Genomic DNA, 23,073 nt, shown 5'->3' on the forward strand with positions numbered 1-23,073 from the left:
AATGAAATGAATACAGTCTATGGTGTGGACCTATATACAGTCTGGTGTGGACCTATATATACAGTCTATGGTGTGGACCTATATATACAGTCTATGGTGTGGACCTATATACAGTCTATGGTGTGGACCTATATACAGTCTATGGTGTGGACCTATATATACAGTCTATGGTGTGGACCTATATACAGTCTATGGTGTGGACCTATATATACAGTCTATGGTGTGGACCTATCAAACACAAGTACGGGCACGAGCAAAAAATAGGACTCAAGAGCACAACCAGGCAAAAAAGGTTTTAGTCAAGCATTTAATCCAAAAGGCAAAGTAATACAGGTAAAGATAAAAAAATGTACCTACTGGAAGCAACGAAAAGCAACCAACTAAGTTGGTACAAACGCTAAACAGCTAAAACTATAGCTTACTTGGAGCACTTCCTGCTAGACAGACAAGACGAACTAGAAGTAGATTATATCATTGCCAGCATTTTTCTTTCACAATGTTATGCCTGTGTATAATGCCAAAATGACCATCGTCAGATGTCAGATAAAAGGTGTGTCTTTTTAGACCCAAATATATTTTGTATTGTTAAGTGGGAAAAGACTTCAAAGGTGAAGCTGCACCAAAGCATGCTTGATGTCCTGCCAACCTTGGAATACAACAAACGTTTTTGGCATTTTTTACTTTTCACATTTTTTATATTCATATTCTTGTCACCATCAACTCTCTTTTCTTTTGCAATAGATATACACTTCTGGAGGCATCTCGAATATTTGGACATGGGACAGCAACTTCAAAATGTCAGTACTTTGCTTCAGTGTTCTAGTTTCCCATTAAGTTGGATATTGGACCACAGTGAGAGGAAGCATTGTCCAATTTCAGGTCTTTCATGCAGGACTGGACAGACACACAAGGCCTGATTCAGGGACTAAGAAAAGGAAGAAAGTAGAGAGAGAGGGGTAACCAGAGAGACGGAGGAGAGCAAGAGGCCTGAAAGAGGAGAGAGGGGAGATGCAAAGTAGCTCCCATAGGCGGTGAAGAGGCAGCTGGCTCAGAGGTGTACTCGTCCTATTTTTAGTTTCCCTCATGCACATCTCTGACTCAAACAGCTGCTGGAGCATTTGCACACCAAAATAATTCAGCCCCTTCATTTCTGCAGACAAAAAAACCCAAAGCTTAAACTTCACTCTGGCTCAGGTGTTTCTGCTCAAAGCTAGGGGCCCGTTCTTCAGCCCTACTTCCCTCAGGTCTTTTTTTTATTAAGGTTGAGCTACTTTTACACCAAAAGGTGAGGTCTAGCGTGAAGTCGCAGGACCCAGATTGCTGCTGATGCACTCCCCCTGCAGTCTGACAAGTAAGACAGCTGTAAATAGCTTAGGTCCCATGTGAGTATGTATGGAAGGCCCCAGCAGGCTGAGAGAGCCGCCAAAGGAGGTCATTAATGACGCCAGGGAGGACTGAGATGTCAGTCTGGTGTCTCCTGAAAAATTATAAATGTATGAAGTTGTATTTAGGCTGTAGGGAAAAGACAGAATCGCATATTTATTCTAAGACACAGTGAGACATTTTGACACATGGTAACAAAATATTTAATTCATGAAATGCTTAAAGAAATCTTAAAATATACTTCGATAATGGCTCCAGAATAAATTCCTACTATAATAAAGACATTTGTTATCAGGAGAACGAATGCATCTGATGCATGTTTGAAAAAATAATTGTAAATGTCCCTGAGCCAAACCTCATTTTTTAGGCAATGATGGAAACAATGTCAGAACTGTGATAATAAGCTGCTGCATACGTACTGTAGGTAGGGGAGCAACTTAGAGCGCTACACAGAAAAAAAAGAGGTAGTTTCATTTATTTATCAAATATAAAATATTTATGGGTTTCAATCTGCTGGCAGAGGAGGACCAGGCAGAACAAACTGTGGGTTGAAAGACTCACTAAGTTGCTTTATGGATGGATGTTAATGTAGCATCTGGTGGCGGATGCCTACTGCTCTGCATACATGTTCAACCTAAATTACATTACAGGCTTTCAAGCAAACAGCTTACCTGGAATGACAGCACACTGCATACCACAAACTAACTTTATCTGTCAGACAATGGGAATGGACACCTCACCTGCATGAAAGGTGTCTGCATATAGAACAAGCTGCTGATGTTCCTGTTCAGCCTGTTTGACTGGAGTACTGTTTTTTCTCAACACACACACAAAAGCCAAACCTCCTTACCTCACAGAGAGAAAGCAGGCTTCTATTGAAGATCAATACATCTTTCATAAAACAAAAGAGAAGCAACACTAATGAGTCACCTAATCAGCACCTGGGAACTGCTGAAGTTTATTGTGAAGGATTAGTTCCCACTGAAAGAGATAAGTTAATTAAACGGCTTTGATGCTACCTAAAGTGCAGTTCGATTTGTGGTTAATTCTAAATCAAACTGCGACACAAAGATTATGCTTTTTTGACTGACACCTGATTCAAATGAAAGTACTAAAACGCTTCTTCATACACTTAAAAGTGCATCTGCATGTATGCCACAGTCAAATGATCAAGCACAGCCGCCGACATTGTGGGAGAAGGAGAACCGGGGGAAAAAGGAAAGAGGCAAAGCAAATGCTGAGACAGATCACATTCAATGAGTTAGCAGCATTCTCTGAGTAAGACAGCATTTTAAATAAAACATGAAAGCTGGAGAATAAGGCACTCCTCCTTATGCAGTGACTTGTGACAAGTCATGATATTCTGAGAGACAGCACACCAAGCTCAGAGCCTTCCCCGGGGAAACCCTTCCCTCTCCATCAGATAGACGATGTATCAGAACCATCAAACACAGGCCTGCCTCACGCACCATCCCTCACACACCATCCGAGGCTCCTCAGTGGAGGCCAGACTGACCGATGGAGCACTTATGCACTCACTTCCTCTGTGCACTCCCTCTGTGTTTGACTTGAGGACAGGAGATCCACCAATCACAGATGGAAGCATAACAGTCATCAAGAAGTTAACTTTCAATGGAGAAAGAAATAAAGTTATCCAGACACGCGCTAAAATCAAGTTCCACTTCTTCCCTTTCCTCTGCCATAGACATTACGAGGCTTGAGAGGAAGGGCCTGTATCAACATTGATATGAACATGTAAATAAATCATGGTTAATCTCTCTCCTTTTCTGTTGCTCTTAGTCTCTCTGTAAAAGCCGAATGTACATTTTTAGTATTCCCCGAGTCCTGCTGACGTAAAAAAAAGAGATGAAAGATTCATGTTTGTTTAAAAAATTCAAACAGATGTCCTGAACTTTCAGTACATAGCCAATATGAATACATTATTTAGTGATAGGATGCCAGAAAGGGATTGTGAGGATTGGGTTGCACAAATGAAATCCAAACAATAAACCAAATGGATAATATTATGACTTGTGTGAATCATCATTATCATCTCTACAGCAATAACAGTAAATGCTTTGTATGTAAAGCGAAGCTAAAACAATGGCCGTCGAGTAGAGTTCATGTCTATTTCATTTCCTCGAGCTCAGTTGTTTTCAGCAGCACTGATGTGCACTGTGCTGCTGGCACCTGCAGGTGAAGCTGGAGAGCTGGGCTGCAGTCGGATAGTTTAAAAATCAGCTCCTAAATTCTAACCCTATCGTCTATTCCTTGACCTCTGAGTGAAACGTCACGGGGTTAAGGGATAGTGGATAGGAGAATTAAAAAGGACTTAGGAGAAGAGACTGTGGCACTTTAGAGAATCCGAATGCACTTTCACTATCCGACGTGTTTATGATGCAGCCGCGGACGTCATTGTGTGCGTCTGCTGCTGTGGGGAAACTATGGAAACCACAGTTTTCTATACAGCGGACTACAACATGGATGTTTAATAAGAACGAGGGACGACTGTAAACTCATCTAGAGATTCTGCACCGTGCTCTGATGCTGCTGCTTTGCTTTATGAACGTGGACAACAGAGAAACATATTCTTCAGGACCAAAGTTGGAATTGAAATAAAAAAGGAAAGTGAAACTTATGCTCGTCACCCTCTCCCTCCGGTCCACATTAATACCAATGATCCCAATACGTATGATTGTATGAACTAAAGATCTTAAAATCAATACAGATGTATTTATTATAAACGTTAGTCCTTAACATCTATCACTGTGTATATCACCATTCAAACATCTTTTAAAAGTTGAACAAACTCCACACAGCTCAGTGAAGACTGAAATGTTGACTTTATTTGATCATTTCAGTAAAAACTAACGTTCATATTTCTCTCTTTGATTATAATACTGATGAACGTTCAAAACAAAGCACTTTGGCAACTTACCACCTATGTTTTAAAAAGCTTAATAAGCACCGTAACTTTCATGATATCATTTCTCGGTCATAATCGGTTGTTTCCGTGAACGGCCGACTGTTGAGTGACGGCAAATGCTGCGGCTGCAAGGCATTGTGGGGCAGCATTTTCGCTTCTCCTGTCAGTTAGGGAGGTCCAGTGGTTCCTAAGCTAAAGGAGGTTATACAGGAAGTTTGAAACCTCCTTTCCTATCATTCTCATCATTCTAGAGAATTCGAACGGCACTTATCATGGCTGCCACTGAGGGACTTCCGGGTCATTTCACTCCTTTAGGAAGGTTCCTAAGCTAAATGGACTATTCGACTTCAGCCCTGGTCAGTGAATGCACCAGCAGAGGGAGACCATGTCACGTGACAGTAGTGTGAACACTGCTCTGCTTCAATTTCCCCCTCTTCTTCACGTTGTAATAAATTAAAGTGGTATTCACGGAACAATTACAGAAAAAGGGAAATATAAATGTTCATAAACCTTAAAAGGACAGACTAAGGTTTTTATTTAATGTAAATTAGCCCTTCAATCTTAATACTTGTAATACTCAAACTATTTTATCAACCCCTTAAATGTTGTCATTATAATAATTATTTTACCTATGTGTATTTTATGTTGATCACACACATTTCCCAGGCAATTAATGTCGTTGTAAATGTAACTTTGATCAGCTGTTGAGGGTTAAACTGAGTCGGACATGACACTGATCAGTTATTTGTGCTCTGCCTGGCTGTTGTTGATCCCTCGCAACCTCTCTGTTTGCAATCTCAATCACACAGGTGGGTTTCGTGTCGTCATATATTTTGGCGTGTGTGTGTGTGTGTGTGTGTGTGTGTGTGTGTGTGTGTGTGTGTGTGTGTGTGTGTGTGTGTGTGTGTGTGTGTGTGTGTGTGTGTGTGTGTGTGTGTGTGTGTGTGTGTGTGTGTGTGTGCTGGAACAGATCAATGTGTGTGTGAGAGATGCAAGCCTCCCGCGCCTGTCTGTGCTGCGTCGTCCTCTGGTCGCGCACTCCCGTCCTCCGCGCACTGCGTCATGGCGACAGTGGTGGAAAAGTTACGCATTTCCTAAACGGAGTGTGAGGAATACTCCTGTGGCTCTCAGCAGACACACATGTAAGTCGTAATTGTTTCTGTACGCTGTGTTTGTGATGCTAGTGTGTGGAGATATCTCTTCTTCGGCGGTTATTTCCTGTTGTTGTTGTAATACCTGTGCAGCCAGGTAAGCTAACACCTGTAAACGCGTATAGTGTTTACTGTGAACTAAAACGCGTCTTATCTTAGTATTTCCTCTTGTTTGAAGTTATGGCAGTACATTCGCGTGTTATTGACATTATACTGTTTTACAGCAGAGGAGGGCTCACATATGTTGTTACTCATTCATTGTAAGATTTCTGACAATAGCTTCCATTGAATGAGCCTCTCATTCTTCTCTCTTTCAGTATGGTGGATTACAGTGTCTCGGATGCAGCAGGAGCCTCAAAGAGAGGGGGCCCTTTTAAAATGGAGGAGCTGGCTCTGAGTGCCCTGCTGGAATGTCCAATGTGTTGTGAGCCACTGGATGTGTCAGCCAAGGTCCTGCCCTGCCAGCACACTTTCTGTACTTCCTGCCTGCAGAGACAGGAGGCAGCCCACTCCCTGCTGCACTGCCCTGAGTGTGGGGCTCCTGTGGCGGCCAGGACAGTGGAGGAGCTCCCTGCAAACCTCCTGCTAGTGCAGCTCCTGGAGGGGCTTCAGGGCTCCCAGGGGCCCAGCAGGGACAGATACACATCCCACTACACAGTGCCCATGGTCAGGGGAAGCTTGGCAGTAAAGGAGAGTCAGCAGCAGCAGGAGGATCAACACAGAGAGACGCAAGGCCACAGTGAGGTCAGTGCACGACCCCTGCCTAAACCTCTGCAAAACCATTTGAAATATAACGTAGAACAACCTTGTCTCTAAATAGGAAAGCAAACCAGGCTATCCATAATATAATAAAAAGTATGGAAATATTAAAAAGCCTTCATTTTGGTGACTTTTTAAGTTTAATAAAGTCAATGTTTCTGACCACCATAGGTATTTGTCAGGATACTTAATTTTGAAAACCTTGGCAAAGAATTAGAGTGGATTAACCATCCTGTTTATCCTGTTTCGAAGCACATTTGACACATTTTAAATGTACGCTTGAGTTTACAGAGCTCCAAGTAATCTCTTTTTCCTAGCTTCTCTAATTTACTAGCACAACCTGTTGGTGGCCATAACCTATAGTGTATTTGTGGTAATTAGTTCACCAGAAGAAGACAAATACATTGTGTAACCCTAAAAATAAAAATGCTGTCTCATTGGTTTCCTCAGCTAGTGTTTGTGTATGGGTTTGGCCTATTTACTGCAAGGATCAAATGATGACCAATTCCCAAAGCCCATAATCCTTAGATGTGAAATACAATCGCTGCTCCCTACTCTGGATTTCAGACATGACTAGGGTTATTGTGATAGGTAAAATCAATTGAGAATCGTATAATTACCAGACATGAATGTGTGTTATTGGCTTAAAAAGGCAAATCACATTTATCACATTAAACATCCTTAAACAAATCTAATGTTGCATCCTGCTCATTGATTTGCAACATAGCCCACGAATGCGCCCATCCATTTAAATAAGAAGAGCTATCTCAGTATTGACATTGTGGAAAAATCTCCTGACTGTTGAGAAATATACGTTTCCTAATGGCATTTATTGACTTGTCATCCAACCCTATGGTGGCTCATTGATTTATTCTTTCTCCTTTTTTTGGAAAAGGACCTGGGGTCTCATCTCTGACCTATTGGATTACTTTCTCACCACTTTGCTCACCATCTTAAACTGGACTTTTAAATGAAAGAGAATAAAACAATACAATGCTTAAGAGCTGAAGTGGGATCAGAGCTACCAAAATGTTTTCCCTGACGTGTGTGAGTCTGTGTTCATCAGTGCCTACATTGATGGAGTCCACTAAAGCCTGTAAGAGAAGTGTCCGTCTTTAACACCAAGGATGATTTGGTTTTTCATATCATAAAGAACAAAATCCGCTTTGTTTTTAACTTTATTCTCAGATACTACCCTAATGAGGTGCGCTCTATATCTATATACACACGTTAAATCTCCAGGGCAATGTATGTACATACAAAGATTCAAATGTTAAAAGTCAAAATGAAAGTAATGACCAAGAGATGCTAAATTGTAACGTTTATAACATAAGAGACTCAGCTAAGTGCTCAGAGGCTGGGAGATGTGAACTTTGAATTGGATTAATAATAACTTAAAATGAATCATACCTAATAATGCCTAAAGCTTATTATTCTTCAGTACTTCTCTTTTCAAGTGTAAACAATCCTCAGAAAACTCAAAGTCTTTAATATGTTTCAAAGTCTATGCCACACATCTTGCAACGTTACCTAATTTAAACAGAAAAGAGATAAAAAAAAATACTTCACAGTGTGTAAATAATCGAAGTTTGCATTTCATGCTGATGTTTTATTCTCTGAGGTGATGAGAAACACCGAAACCTGCTTTATCTTTAGTCTGCATTAACTGCTCTGAGCGTGTGAGAGTTTAGTTTTAGTCTGTAGCTTGAGTTCTGCCAGAGTTCAACATCTGCAGCCAGGTTCATAACGTTGCTAGTGATCATTAAGATGTTTAATTGCTTACTTTTCTGTGCTGTGCAAAACAGTAATCTTTTAACTGGCTAGGTATCAACAGTTAATGTCAGAGAGTTTATCTCAATAAAACCACAATTTACATTATGCAGGCACATTTATGAGCAGTAGCATCATTAAAAAGTGAGCTGAGCGTGATACTAAAAAGAAAATGTGGAATGAAATGTATTAGAATATGTCCTATTTTATGCAGATCATTTTAAATTGCCCCCAAAAAACACTATTTAAAATAATGATATAACAATCTAGTGAGTAGTGGAATTACAATTGGGTTTGCAGAAAGTGGTACAAGTTATTCACTTTTTTTGTATTATATATGCATAAAATAATTTAGTGTCTCTGGCCATTCTTGTGCTGTTTTCTTTCTTCACCACTAAAACGTGTAACCGAAAAAAAGACATTAAAGCTACAGTACAATACTTGATATCATCTTAAAAGTGAAAAATCTGTGCTTTATGACACACACACTGAGCGGCTGTAACGTGTCTGGAGCGCAGCATTTTACACATAGTTTAGCCTGTTGCCCAGCAAAGTCCCTAATCATTGTTTGTCCCAGTAAAAGTAAAGGGCAAAATAATGTCATCAATAGTGTCATCTTTACCCTCACAGACCAAAATCTTTAAAAATAATCGATTTTCAAAAATGAATACTATCCTGTGTAACACACTTTGAGCATACAATAACTGATTTGTGATTTTCTCTTTTTGTTTGTTCCGCAGCTTTCTTTCAGAGCCTTGATGCGTAACCAACAAAGTGATTTGTCTGGAGAGCTGTTCCTCACGCCTGCTAACTGTATCACTCCGAAACACAGAGTGGAAGAGAGCTGGCACCGCGGAAACGGCAGTGACGGTAGCGGAGCGCCTGTCACTGCCAGCGCGCTGCAGGCCGTCAGCCAGATGCCTCAGCTGCAGTCCCAACCTCCGGCTCTCTGCAGGGCGCTGTACGACTTTAACCCTGAAGAGAGGACTCTGGAAGACAGTAAATATTGTCTCAGCTTTCTCAAGGTCTGACTCTCATACTACTGACTTAGCACGCAGGAAAACATACTTACTGTCACAGCCTTCTGTTTTTGTACACTTGATCTTTTAAAATACTCACAGGGGTTTCCTACGTTTTAATTAATGCACAAAGAAAATGATTACACGTAAAACATTTTTTACTTATTCTTTATTAGTTATTTTCTCACATTCCCCTTTACATCCATTAGTACTCCAATTTAGATGAACAGTGTATTTAACAAGGGGCCGCAACATGTAGAAGGTCTTAAATCCAAGAAATTCAACATGAGATTATGAAAAACTAAACTTATAGAAATAAAATCAAATAATATCAAAGTTTGACCTTCAGGGGAAAAGAGTTTGGTCTATAACCCATCATTGGGTTTATACGTGAGTAATCTTCACAGATTGGTTTTCTTTTTGAGGAACAGTCAACATGGCTGAAGATATTCAACTCACCCCGAAGGAAGAGTAGGAAAATCATAAAATATTATTTATAATATTATATTATGTGCAAATCTGCAACCAGTTGTAAGTTGTACAACATTTGCTTAGACTGTAATTACTTATTTTACTATTCAACTTTAAAAGCTGTTGCATATACATTATGTGTCAATTGACTAATCATTGCAAATCTAAAAGATTGACTTTTTACAGTAAAATTAAATGCCTTCAACATTTTTTTAAATTGTAAAATAAATGACTTTTCTTTCCAAATTAAAATGTATTTTTTGTTCTTTTCACTGGTTTGATTTTGAGGCGCAGACCTGAAGGATTTCTGAGTCGGTTATATAAAGGCCTCAGTACTTGTGTGCTCTCCATTAAAGCACACTTGCTTGCTTGCTTTAATGCAGATGGTCAAATGGTTTTTAGAGTGAGGCTGGCCATAGAAAGGACCGGGCCTGGAGACACAAAGGCAGTGGATGTCACATGCTGCAGGAGTAACATAGAGAGATTCTGAGTGCTCCGTCTTCAGGGCGAGCGCACTCTGTTGAAAGCACCTAGCATCCAGTTTGTTTGTTTTTTCAGCGGGTTTTAAGCCTCTCACCTTTTTGCCACTTCCTCCAAATGAAGTTTTGGGTCTGTTAATTATTTGTGTTTTGCAGGGAGAAGTTCTTACTGTCATCAGGCGTTTGGATGAACACTGGATTGAAGCCAAGCTTGGGGAAAAAGTTGGAATTTGCCCTCTGCAGTTCATAGAGGTGAGTTCTCCCTGGTCCTCCCTTGTCCTTCATTGTTTAAATGTGGGTCGTTGCCTTTGCAGCGTGATCAAAGTCGATACCTGCCGTTTGGCAATTGGTCTGAAGGTGTAGCTCTAGTAATGAATTGAACCATAGATGTCCTCGCTGGATGTCATTAATTCCGGCTCATTGCCAGGGCGCTTACCTTGATTTTCATTCATATCTGCGATTCACCCGTAAATGTGGCTCCTGCAAAGTGCTGAGGCAGAGAGCCAGTGTGTGAAGCCGTGCTTTGTCTGCAGCTGCTCATTAGTGTGTGACTATGTGCCTTACTCAGGTTGGCAGCGGTGCTTAGCTAGCTGTCTGTCATTTGTTTTCCTTAGTACTTTCTGCCTCCGGGAATTAACTTTGTCAGTGCTGGGGAAAATTGTTTAGACAATACGACACAGTGGGGTTAATGGGATGCTTTATCAGTTCTTGTTTACTCCCCTCACTTATGATGTGTTTTGCTATAGTATGTCCTCATATTTTGTTCCTATTCCCCTCCTCTTATGAGTTCTTTCTTTTAGGTTTTTCTGTCCACGTGTCTTCTCCTCAAGCCCCGCCTCAGTTGTTTTCTTTTTCTACCTCTGTACTGTATTCTTTCATCCTCCTCTTTTCTCCTCTCCCCTCTCCTTTCTGAGACTGCCTCTCCTCGTGTCGTTCATCCAGGCGTAAAGACACAGTAATGCTTTCTCTGCTTGGGTGGCGTAACAGCACAGCACTGTAGGGAGTGAAAGCATTAACCCTGGCGTGCCTGTCTGTCTGCCTGCCTGCCTATCTGTGCAGCTGCTCTCTCAGCACCAGTCAACCCTTCCTACCGTATGGCTGGTACTTATGCTCCTGCCGGGCCAACAAGTTGTAGGGGTGAGTGCAGTATTGATAGGTGGCCGTATTTACACAGAAATATTTTTAGCGGAAGCAAAGGTTGACATCACTGTTAGCAGGTAGGAGCTAGTTGGAGATCATTCTCGTGACTGGGGATTGAATATTCTCTGTGTTAGGATTCATCTCCATGGTTTCTCTTTATGTGTTCATCTCTTTCAGCCAAACTCAGTGGCTGCCAAACTGCTAGAGGGAAAGAATCGAAAAGGGAGTGACTCAGCAGAATTTCATCATCGGACTGGGAGTGGGGGCAAAGACAAGGCCACTGACGTATCTATTAGGACCACCCACTACGGAGTCCCTCAAATCCCAACAAAGACACCCATCATCAATGCTTTGCCCCCCAGCCAGAGGAAGCAGCCCGCAGACAGCAGCATCAACTTTTATCCGACTACCAAAGGAGAGCCGACCAACATCAGCACCTACAACGGGCGTCAGGGTCCGCCGCACCACCTCTCTGTGTCTCTCAGTGCCCGGGGCCACTCTCATTCTTCGAGAGTGAGCTCTCAGCGAATTAGACGGCACTCTGACAGTACACACAGACACCTCTTACAGGTGAGTCATGGGCCAAGACATCTGCCTCTATGAATGCTGTAGTGATGTTATAAGATGTCTCAGTTTTATCAGATTCCTCTTTCTCATAATATTTGAGCTAAATTTTGTTTAGTTTTCAGTGATTTGTTTTAACAGAAAGCATGTGGTTGGCAAAAGGCATGACGGTTTTCTGTGAGATAGTAGATTGTTTTTTATTTGAGTCACTGAGGAATCAAGTTGTCCTCAGGGATGCAGGGAGGGAACCGTGACACTCAGCTTAGGAATGAATGAGAAAGGAGTCCTCTTGATGTTGGCTGCTGCATGATTAAGAGGCTGTAAGTAAGACAACACAGATGTGTATGAGGGGTTAGATATGTAAGGAGTGAGGAATGAAAGGAGTGAGGTCTGGAGGTGAATGGACCGAAACTTTGAAAGATGTTTAATCAAGAGTCCTGGGACAAAAGCCAAGGCTTCCCCCCATCTATAAAAGCTGTTTAGCAGGGTGTGTGTCCTTTGTCTTTGCACAGTACAGGGAGATACAGTACTTGACGAAACTTGTAGAATTGTCTGTATTGTATTAACAGTTCAATCTAGATTGTTTTGGTATGATGAGTGTTGGAGATATCGCCCCGTAGAGACGTCTGCCTTCTCTCCAACACAATGGAACTAGATGGCGCTCTATTGGTGGTGCTCGAAACATCCAGATAATACAATTGGAAACTAAACAGTAATTAATAGATTTCCAGAAATCTTGACCTTGTCACTCAAGATATTCTACAGATCTTTTTGTGATCAGTTTCAGGTAGGAACTTCTTTATTTCTACTAAACTATATCCACCAACGGTATCACCACGCAGAAAGAAGCGTGCACCCACTCATGGACGAGAAGGTTGTGCTTGTGACTTGTAAATGGCGTCCCACTGGGCTAAGCTGTAAATTAAGCTAGCTCAGAAAAGCCTTTCCTCCATTAGTAGATGCACGCTCATTTCTGTGCAGTGATACACTTAATTGATGTAGTTTAGAAAAAATAAAGTATTTCCTAGTTGACGAGTACCTTCAAGTTATATCTAATTTGAAAGGAGGTAGACATGTCCATGGCTGACATCTCCAACACCTGGCAACTCATACCAAAACCATCTAGATTAATAAATATTATTTTGTGGTGAACTGTCCCTTGAGCAAGGCACCGGACACCCCCCTTCCCCCCTCACTCCCATTGCTCCCCGGGCGCTGTACAATAGCTGCCCACTGCTCCTAGTACTAGACTCCTGGTACTGGGTACTGGGTTAGATGCAGAGAACACATTTCACTGTGTGTGCTGTGTGCTCTGCATGTGTGACCATTAAAGAGGGTTTCATCCCTCCCAATTCTATTCTATTCAATTCTATTCTAATTCTTAAAGCTTCTTTGACTCTAACGTTTGAAATAATGCTGATATTTGAGTGTAAAACACAAAGCGGGCTAAACAACAATCAAAGCTTGGGTGGGTAACGTTGGAGAAGCCAGCACGAGTAAGGAGATGTTTGTAAAGAGATGTTTTTAAGAAGATCCAATTAGGAAAAACCCAGCCCAATATTGCTAATTCTCTAGCAGAGAGTGTAGCCAGCAGCACTAAAGCAAAAGTTGCTAAACCGAGTGAGAAAGGCACTAAGTTGGCAAAACTGACATCCTGTCCCATTAGGCCTCCACCCAAAGCCATTCCCCTAAAGTTATCATTATGTATCAAACAATGACACATTAACATAAACTACAAAAATGGTTGTTTTTAGTACTCAAAGCTGTCAAGCTATCAAGTCAGGCATCCCATGAGATAGACACGCAGGCAGTTTCACAGGCAGGTCCAACGTCTAATCTTTTCTCTTTTTTTATTAATTTTTTTATTTAATGACTAAAGGGATTTATTACAGTCCTGCAAAATCTCCAGGTACCAGATTTAGTTTCTCTTTTTTGTTGGACCTTTTTAATTGATTGATCGCTGTCGGGATATAGAGAGAATTTCACCAATTAAAAGTTTTACCCACCCCAGCTCTAACTTTTATGAAGCACTATGCGGCAAACTGTGAGCTTGTCTTTACAGCCATCATGGCATCTAAATTACTCCCAAGTAGAGTGTGTGTAAACTGTAAATGTAGTCTCTAATGCTCTTGAAACCAACAATTTATGCTTTTTCATGTTTTTGAAGATCTTTGATGGTCACCTTTGACATCTATTAATCATATATCTAATTATAATTTAGAACTGCCTAGTTCTCAAGCTATTGCTAACCCACGGTTTACATGACGCCAACAACATGACACCTTCTGTATATTTGATACAGCCTATATTGTAAGGCCGCGTTATGGATAGATGATGAACAACAACAATTTGTGTCCATTTTTAAGATAACCATCAGGAGAATCATGACAGCAACCCCCTAAAATAGACATTGTACTTATTTTGTTCTCATCACCTTTACTTAAAGTTTGGATGAGTAATTATTTCATCCCATGTGTTCGTTTACTTAAGAAACAATGTAATACGATACTGTGAATGCTGCCTGAAGTCATAGCCAGCCAGTGCCTCTACTTAATAATGTAACCAATAATGTAACCAAAATGCTAAAACATATGCAGGTTGAGAAAAACCAGTAGAGGAAGGGAGGTTTGGGAGACTTGAGAACAAGAACAAAGAAGAGGAAATGGGACAGGAAAAGGTGAATGGATTGGTGATAGAGAGAATACATTGTGTAGAGCTGTGAAGAGAAACAGAAAAAGAGCTAAATGTTTGAGCTGCAAAGAGGCAAAACACAAGAAGTTGGAAGGAGGAGGAGGAGAAAGGAGAGATAGATGCAGCGAGTGGGAGGCTTGGAGACTCCCCGAGTGTGTCTGCTTATCTCTCTCATACTGATGATGGTGAGTCACTGCTGAAGTTGGTTACATAACAGACCCCTCTCTCCCCTGCCTTCAAACTCTTTCCTCTTCACTAAGCAGGTAACACTCACTCTCACATCAGTAGGCCAGTAATAGCAGACAAGCCACGCACCCTTTTTAAAGGAGCGGAGGGCTCTGTCCCTAAAGCCGAGGCTGCGCTCCCCACAGACCGAGGCAGCATGTGGGCTATTCTTAGTGCTGCTGCATCCCATCATCGGCTCTCACCTCTGGCTCCACTGTTTTCCAGTGACGCTTCTTCTTCCTACTGACTGTGTTTGCAAGATGCATATTAATGTGAATATTGGCATGGTTATGTAAGAGCAACATTAAGGATGGAAATGAGCCAAACACCAAAAACATCTTCAAATGTAAGATAGACTATCATACTTAACTGCTACACAAAAATCCCTTGTATTGTTGTTAGGAAATACTTATTTTGTTCTCCTAGGAGTCCAATAATTGAGTTTAATAGACCATATAAGAGACCGGAAATACTCTTAAGTTGATTGATTGGAGATGAATCAGCAATTATCTTGGTCTTTGATTAGTGAGTAAGTGGTTTATTTATATAACATATCCAAAGTGCATAACTCTACAAAGTGCTGAATATAAAGTTAAGCCAACGAGTACAAACAAATGATTGAAGAAGGGGAACAACATCACGGTTAGAAATAAAACAAAGCATGTCCAAATATTTTAGTGTCTACAGTGAGAGACTTCAACAAGCACGGTCTCCTTTAGTCGTAGGTCTCTAGCCAGGAATAAGCAAAGAATACATGATCCTTGAAAATCAATTGGCAAAAATAAAACCTTGCATTCTTTTTTTAATGAAATAATTTGTATTAGCTTTCCATGAAAATATGTTATCTTAGTATACATTACAAAAAGCTGTATTAATGTTTCCTATTTAAGTTCAAATCCTAGTCCCACGTAAAATGTTTAGGTAACAAAAAGTAAGTCAATTAACCTTTTTATTTGAAAATATTATTTTATTATGAATGCAGTGTATCTGTAATTGTTGCACAACCCAGCTTCATCGATCAATTTCATATCGAAAACACTACAACAGCAACTAAAATGTGTTATAAAAATAAAACACTATAGACGGAAAATGAAGACTTTCTAAACGACATCATGTTGCTTTTCAGTCATCTGAGCCTGATCTTTGAGAGCAGTGTACAACCAGGCGTATCCATCATACTTGTTTTGAGATTGCTTCTGGACAATGTAATTATTTATTTAACTTTGTTGAAATCACAAATGAAAGTCTAATTGACCATGGCAACTGAGTAGTGCAGGGCCTTCACATTTACACCAAACAGTGTTGGCTATCCCGTGTGTCCAAAACTTTACTTTTCAAAACCTTGTCTTTATGAGCTAGTTTTGAGCTGTGCAAATATATCCATAAAATGTATCTGTTTTGGGGGGATTCTTTATCCATTCTTTCCAACAGGAAACATTTCTGATATCTGTCTGTGTGATAAGATGATTCACAAATGTAAAAAATATGTATAATAGTAAAGTGTGTTTACGTTTTTTATAGCAATTGAAACTTAACATCTCCGAGTTTTTGATACAGCAAATGTGTTATGCGTACTAGCAGGGGAAATCATTTTCTTAAAAAGATAATTAAGGAACCTGGGTATCAGCTGATGAACTTTAAGAAATCATTCAGCTGAAATTACCAAATGTATTAAACTATATTTAAAAAAAAAGATATATATCAAAATCCAACAAAACTATGAAATCCTCTCATCTTTCTTACTTGAATATGTGAGATAAAAAATTGCTCGTGAACCATTCTTGCTGGTAGGAAGTCACCATAATGTGGACATTAGTATTTTGTCAATTGGTTTATTTATGTTAGCAGTGATTCTACCAGCAGGAGCAAGCATTTAAACCAAATAAGACCTTGTTTCACTGCATGACCAACCTCAGAATTAATCTCTCCATGTAAATATAGCCTCTTTCACTGATGGGTCAGTGCACCTGGCCATTGCGTGACTGAAGAAGGATGCGATAAAGCACAAGAATAGAAAAAGGACATAGAGTAATGAAAAGAAGTAAATAATTGAATGCAGGATAAAAGAGTTGCAGAGCTTTTTCTCTTTGCTTTACGCAACAATTTGAGGAGATAGCTTGGCTGTTAAAAGACAGTGATTCATTGCACATAAAACGGTCTAATGGTTTCCGTCCATCCTGCTGCTTTCCCCCATCTCTCAACAAAAAGCGAAACAGAGAAGTCACAGCAAAGTAGTAGGGAAGCAGTAAAAATGGCATTTGAATGTCAAAAAAAAAAGCAAAGAAAACGTTAGATGACAGGATTGCTCATACATCAACTCTGATATATGAGGCTGGACATGTCTTCAGGATAATATATCATAACTTTATAGCTTTACAGATGCCTCACAGCACTGCCTTTGACAAGTCAGCCTGTGCTTATAGCAATGGCTGCCTCTCAATTAGAGCTTCTATTGTGCTTCTTTTTTGAGGTTCAGTGTGAATGCATTGCAGCTTAATAGTGGCTGAGCTGCAGGATACAGGCACATGCTGTACAGAGGAAGCCCCAGGCCCACAGGCCAGCATTAATGTTTTAAGCAGTAGTTGAGTGGTAGGGCTGAAAATAGCAGCAGCACTCTGAAGACGTGACTGCAGAGATAATAGGCACCGGGAAAGTTATCTCCGCCTCTCTGTAATCAGAACAAAACTCAAACATTCTGTGGGTGGGGTGGTTGGGTGGAACTAAATATAAAAATGTAAAAAGCACTCACTTGATCTCCTTTTTTAGTTTGGTAATCAAGTAATTTAGTTTCATAATGTGTTGTTAACGGTTCTGAGACATGGACTGACTCACAGCCTCATGACTTCAAGCCTGTCAGTTTCAGTTTTAAAAAGAGCAGTTTTGGTCTGTCAAAAGAAGTCTGCCTGGCCATTATAAATATTTCAACTGGCACTGTATTTTACATTACCTTAAAATGTATAAACCATAACTCCTTTATTGATCAGGTTCAGAATAACCACAGTAGGTTTTAACATACAAGGAAATTGCTTTTGTGTATTTGTACACACACAAAAACAATTGAAATGGAAACGGAACAAAACGTATTGAAAAACATAAATCAAATAAGGAATGTGAACAATACACTTAAATAGACAAAATTACTTGGAAGAAAATTACGCAAATCTCACACTGTGGGATTGACAGTCTAAATATAATTGAACACCTTTGGTAGATGTTGGAGCGTCAGGTTAAGACAGGGTCATGACCATCATCTTTAAAACACCAGGATTATGGTTTAGTTCTTTTATTTGACTTGATGAAAAGGATAGGTTCCCATTTGTATCTGTCTTGAAACAATACACACATTCATCTTAAAACAGTCTTTGCTTGTTGTTATTATACATGCAATTCAAACATCTTTTCCTGATATAGTTAGTATAAGACTTTACTAGTCTGAGTTGGATAAATCAAGTGGATCCTATCTTCTAAAGTTACTGTATTTAAAGTACAGACTTCTCTGGTCAGTTTAGCTGTTGAAATATCTCAACAGCTACGAGATGCTTAATTCTAATCGCTTTGTTAATCCTTTGCGAGTCTACTAGGCATGTTAGCATGTTGACGTTAGCACTCAAAGCACGGCCGTTGCAACATGTAGGATTACACTTTAAACACTTTAAAGGGGAAATTGAAGGAAAGCAATTGGTCAAGCTAAAATTCAAGATATTCTTTAACTATGTGCCATGCAGAACACTGTGCTTTACATTTGATTATACTTTCAAATCCATCCCATTACAGAGTGAGAAGAAGATGACCAGTGAGACTCCACCCACCGTCTCCATGGCTCTGCTGAACCCCCAAATGTCCTCTGCCTCTGCAGACAGCAAGAACTCCTCCACGCAGCAGCTCTCCATCAGTGTGTGAGTCATTGTTTTAAGCAGTACATTAATTATATGATAATGGGATGGAAAAAAATATACCAAGAACCCCTCAAATACTGATGAAAACTATGGTATGATCTTGATATACTCTTGGAAGATAACAAAGACAACTCCCCCATTTGACTCCTCAGGTGTGCCGTCCTATACTCCTACAAACCCCGACGGCCTGAGGAGCTGGAGCTGAGGAAAGGAGAGATGGTGGGAGTGTACGGAAACTTCAAGGAAGGCTGGCTGCGTGGGTTATCGCTCAGAACGGGAAAAGTGGGCATTCTGCCCAGCAACTACATCACGCCTGTGCTAAGGTGAGAGGCTGTGGTCCCTGACTTCAGAGAGTGGGAGCTGAATGACATTTGGATTCAGACAGTAATTTAATGTGGGCAGGACGACATGTCATCATGAACTCAATGAATTATGAAACAGTAATAAAACACTGAGGCTGGTGCTTTGTGCAAATAAACTTTACAGTATTACAAGTGATATTCAGTAGGTGCTTATGTCCTAACGTGTCTCATTGCCTCATTGCAGAACCTCAGCCAGACTACTGGAGACCAAAGCAGCTAATGCGTCTTCTCAGTACAACACACTAACTGGAAAGAAAGCCACAGCTGCCAAGAATCCTGCTGTGGTCCTCGCGCTGGATAGGGTCAACTCTGATGGAGCGATTTACTCAAAAGGACAGGTTCCATCTGTGCCAAACGGTGCACAGCATGCAATGTCATCCACTGGCGCCGGAAAACCGTCCCTCTATGGGACATCGCAAGGTTGGGACACTGTGAGGCGCATCTTTAACCCTCATAGAGGTGAGTGATAAGCAACCACATTCTGATTACTCCATTTAATAAAACGTTTTCAATTAATGCCTTCAATGTTTTTTCAGGCTCACATCATTTCTCCCATATTTCCAACCTAAACAACCCGTCCAACTCACAGCACTTTGCACAAGTTCAAGCATCCGGCTACTCACCTGCCCTCCACAGGAAGAAAAACAGCATTATCTTCTCCACCCCTGGCAGAGGCCGGGGCTGGATGACTGAGCCAGCAGCGCCCTCTGCTGCTGCGCTCTTTAAGGACAGAGACTTCACTGCCTCACATGACAGACAGCCTGCCAATGGACCCCACTCAATTCTAGTCAGACCCGACTCATACAAGAATAATACAGACAAGGTAATGTCATACTTAGAATTTCTGCCAAGAGGCATGAGTATTTTATTTTTTATTGAAAATGGGAATACTCGCATTGAGACTCAAACGGCATACAAAAACTGCATAAAAGAGAAAAGCTACAGACTTAAGATGAACAGCGAATCATATCAAACAATAAATAAAAAGTGTTCAGTCATAGGATGTGTGCATTCAGTGGTCAAATAGTCGTTTACTGTTTTTTAAATCCATAATTATATACTATAATTTAGTTTAAAATTATGAAAATGAGAAAAGGGTTAAAATAAATGTAAAACCCAAAGGCAGTGTGGTTTAGAGGAATGAGGAACATCATTTGTCTGGTGACTCTAGGTTGCAACTAGTCATCATTTTAGAAGTCGGTACAGAATATAAATTGAGGCAGTTTGTGTAAAATGGCCTCATAAAGAAAAATTGTTTCAGTGTTCGATTCTACTGATGTGTAGGGAATGCAAACTTTCTCATATAGACTGCAAAGCTTGCTGCTGAAACCTGAATCAGATAAAAATCGTAAAGCATCATGCCAATTTTAAAGAAGAAAAACGTGAACATGAAAGAAAATACTTTGATCTATAGCTGATAAAGGCATCGCATAATTTAATTTCCCTCTTGCACCGTAAGAAAAGCAGCAATTTGTTGTATAATAGTGGTGTCAAGTTAAGTATTCTCTGTTAACTGTTCTAAAATAATTAGATGATTACTGTTCCACATGCACCTTACTGTAGATATTTTTCTCCCCTAGCCGGCAAAGTCAGTGCGATTTTACACAGAAGAAGACTCCCCGCATCCCAGACGCAGGACCTCCTCTTGGTCGCCAGGAAATCATGTTTCCTCCAACTACAACTCTGGCCCCCCTGCGTTAGAAGTATGGGCCCCATCGCTCACGTTGGGAAGAGACGGACCAGGGATCATTCTCAAAGAAGGAAAAGCTCCTATTCTCAGGAAAGGCCCGGAAAACATCACCTCAGATCTAAACTCTAACCTGCATAAACCTATAATGTCCCACCCGTCGCTATCAGCCGTGTCAGCTCAGTTCATCCCCAGCAGGTACGTTTAATTTTTCTGCTTGACCTATAATCAATATGCTTTATGATTTCAGGGAAAGATGAGGTAGGCTTGAAAGTTTTTTTTATTATTTCAAATACTGGAAGAAAACCCCTGGCCTCTATTCCTTTTCTCTTTCCAGACACAGAGTGACCACAACGTATTTAGCCCAGACTGACTCAGAACTAAGTCTGCTTCAAGGAGAGATGGTCCTCGTCCACAGACCTCGACCTGATGGACGAGTTCTGGTTACTCAGGAAAGCAGCGGGCAGACAGGCCTCTTCCACAGTGTTATTCTTCAAGCCCTTGAGAGACTCAGTTGACTGTAGTACTACTGTTGTGTATATTTCTATATGCCATGTGTTCAAACTGCCAACATACTTGACTTACCTGCTGAACAACAACATGCGTGTTAAAAGATGAATGCTGCCATTGACAATCCTTTCAAAAAGGTGTTTATTTTGGTCCTGAGTGCATATGAGTGTGGTTACATTCTCCAGACATATATTCTGTGTTCTTCAATGTATGTGCATGTTTGTTACACATGTACTATTTAACATTTGCACAATATCCCACCTACTGACTGTTCCTTGTTTAATACCCATGTTACACGCATTGGTGAGTGCCTTTGTCAAAACCCACAAAGAAACAAACTATATTTTAAAAGATTATATTTAGAGAACTATGAAGTAAATTAAAAAGTACGTACCGCTTATATGGAAATAAACTATACTTCCAAGTTGATTGTAGTTTGTTGTCTTACATGTGTAACCTATAATCCTTTAACTAACAATACCGTAATGGAGAAGTTGTTGCTGAAATTCAAAAGTTCTGCATTAATAACTTTGAGTGCAACTGAAGTAATTATATAAGTAAAGCAAGAGTAGGCCTACCTTGAAGCAACTTAAATTACTTTTGCCAAGGTTAACACTCGCTATTAGGTTTTGGGATGTTCCACAGGTAAGAATTTGCTGGGTTACCTGCAACCCTAGGGATCCCACTTGTTATTTTTAATACATGTTTTACTTTTAAATATGTACAGTGGGGCAAAAAGGTATTTAGTCAGCCACCAATTGTGCAAGTTCTCCCACTTAAAAAGATGAGAGAGGCCTGTAATTTTCATCCTAGGTACACTTCAACTATGAGAGACAGAATGGGGGGAAATAATCCAGGAAATTACATTGTAGGATTTTTAATGAATTAATTGTTAAATTCCTCTGTAAAATAAGTACTTGGTTACCTACAAACAAACAAGATTTCTGGCTCTCACAGACCTGTAACTTCTTCTTTAAGAGCCGCCTCTGTCCCTCCACTCGTTAACTGTATTAATGGCACTTGTTTGAACTCGTTATCAGTATAAAAGACACCTGTCCACAACCTCAAACAGTCACACTCCAAACTCCACTATGGCCAAGACCAAAGAGCTGTCAAAGGCAACACATCCTCACTCCCAGGTCGGCCTATGTTGACGTTATGTCAAGTCCCCTGCCGGCTTTTTCCAACGCAAGGGGGGGGGCCTTAGCGTCCATTTTCAACGCGAGGGGGGGGGCCTTAGCGTCCATTTTCAACGCAAGGGGGGGGCCCTTAGCGTCCATTTTCAGCTTTCCGGGATGTCCATGTGCTTCTATGGACGCTCATGGAAGCACAGCATTCGTTTGTGTCAACTGCCCTTAAAGGCAATGAAGACACTACACTACCCAGAATCCCCAGCTATCGTTTGGACTACACCATGTGCTCTGTTTGACAAACCCCGTGATAGTCCTCAAGCTCTGTGATTGGAGAGTGTGCTCCGAGGGTTACCGAGCCTCGAACAGCACTTGAAATGGGATGGAACCACGGCAGACTGTTCAAAACTGGATTTGAACGGGTCCACCGCGTCCCCCCCCCCTCCCCCACCCCGTCCCCAGAACTACACATGCTGGCTATTCTGTTTCGCAACATGTTCTCTATGGCACGTCTCTACTGGGAGTTGTAGTTTTAAAAGACGTTTTCGTATTTCCCATAATAAGAAGTTGCCAGTATTAAACTGTGTACATCCCTGGAGGTTTAGGGGACAGGAAACACTCACATTTAAAACATATAATTAATAAATGGGTGAAAATTGCTGGTGCCCATAATGGACAGTATTAATATATATACCCACACGCCAGCTAAGGTCAGAAGAGCTTTATTTAACAGCTGGACTTATGTTTGTGACCCCTCCTGTTGTTAATTGATAACATTACATTAATTGATAAGCCTGAAACATGCACTTGTCAAGGTTCATAGGCACATTTTGCAAATATGGCAGTAGCCATCGATCAGCTTAAGATAAGATATACTTTATTGATCCCAAGTTGGAACATTTGCGTTACA

The 23,073-nt window shown here is 40.6% G+C and overlaps 1 protein-coding gene across 1 annotated transcript; it reads left to right on the plus strand.

Moving 5' to 3' along the window:
• Nucleotides 1-4,572: 4,572 nt before the first annotated feature.
• Nucleotides 4,573-21,462, plus strand: sh3rf2 (SH3 domain containing ring finger 2). Its single transcript, XM_034093619.2, has 11 exons — nt 4,573-5,451; nt 5,778-6,204; nt 8,730-9,014; nt 10,115-10,210; nt 11,276-11,668; nt 18,353-18,474; nt 18,627-18,797; nt 19,021-19,295; nt 19,373-19,659; nt 20,417-20,721; nt 20,861-21,462. Exons 2-11 carry the CDS (start codon nt 5,779-5,781, stop codon nt 21,039-21,041), a joined length of 2,541 nt encoding a protein of 846 aa, XP_033949510.1. The 5' UTR covers nt 4,573-5,451; nt 5,778; the 3' UTR covers nt 21,042-21,462.
• Nucleotides 21,463-23,073: the final 1,611 nt, after the last annotated feature.

Source organism: Pseudochaenichthys georgianus, chromosome 10, assembly GCF_902827115.2.
Source record: "Pseudochaenichthys georgianus chromosome 10, fPseGeo1.2, whole genome shotgun sequence".
Classification (NCBI taxonomy): Eukaryota; Metazoa; Chordata; class Actinopteri; order Perciformes; family Channichthyidae; genus Pseudochaenichthys; species Pseudochaenichthys georgianus.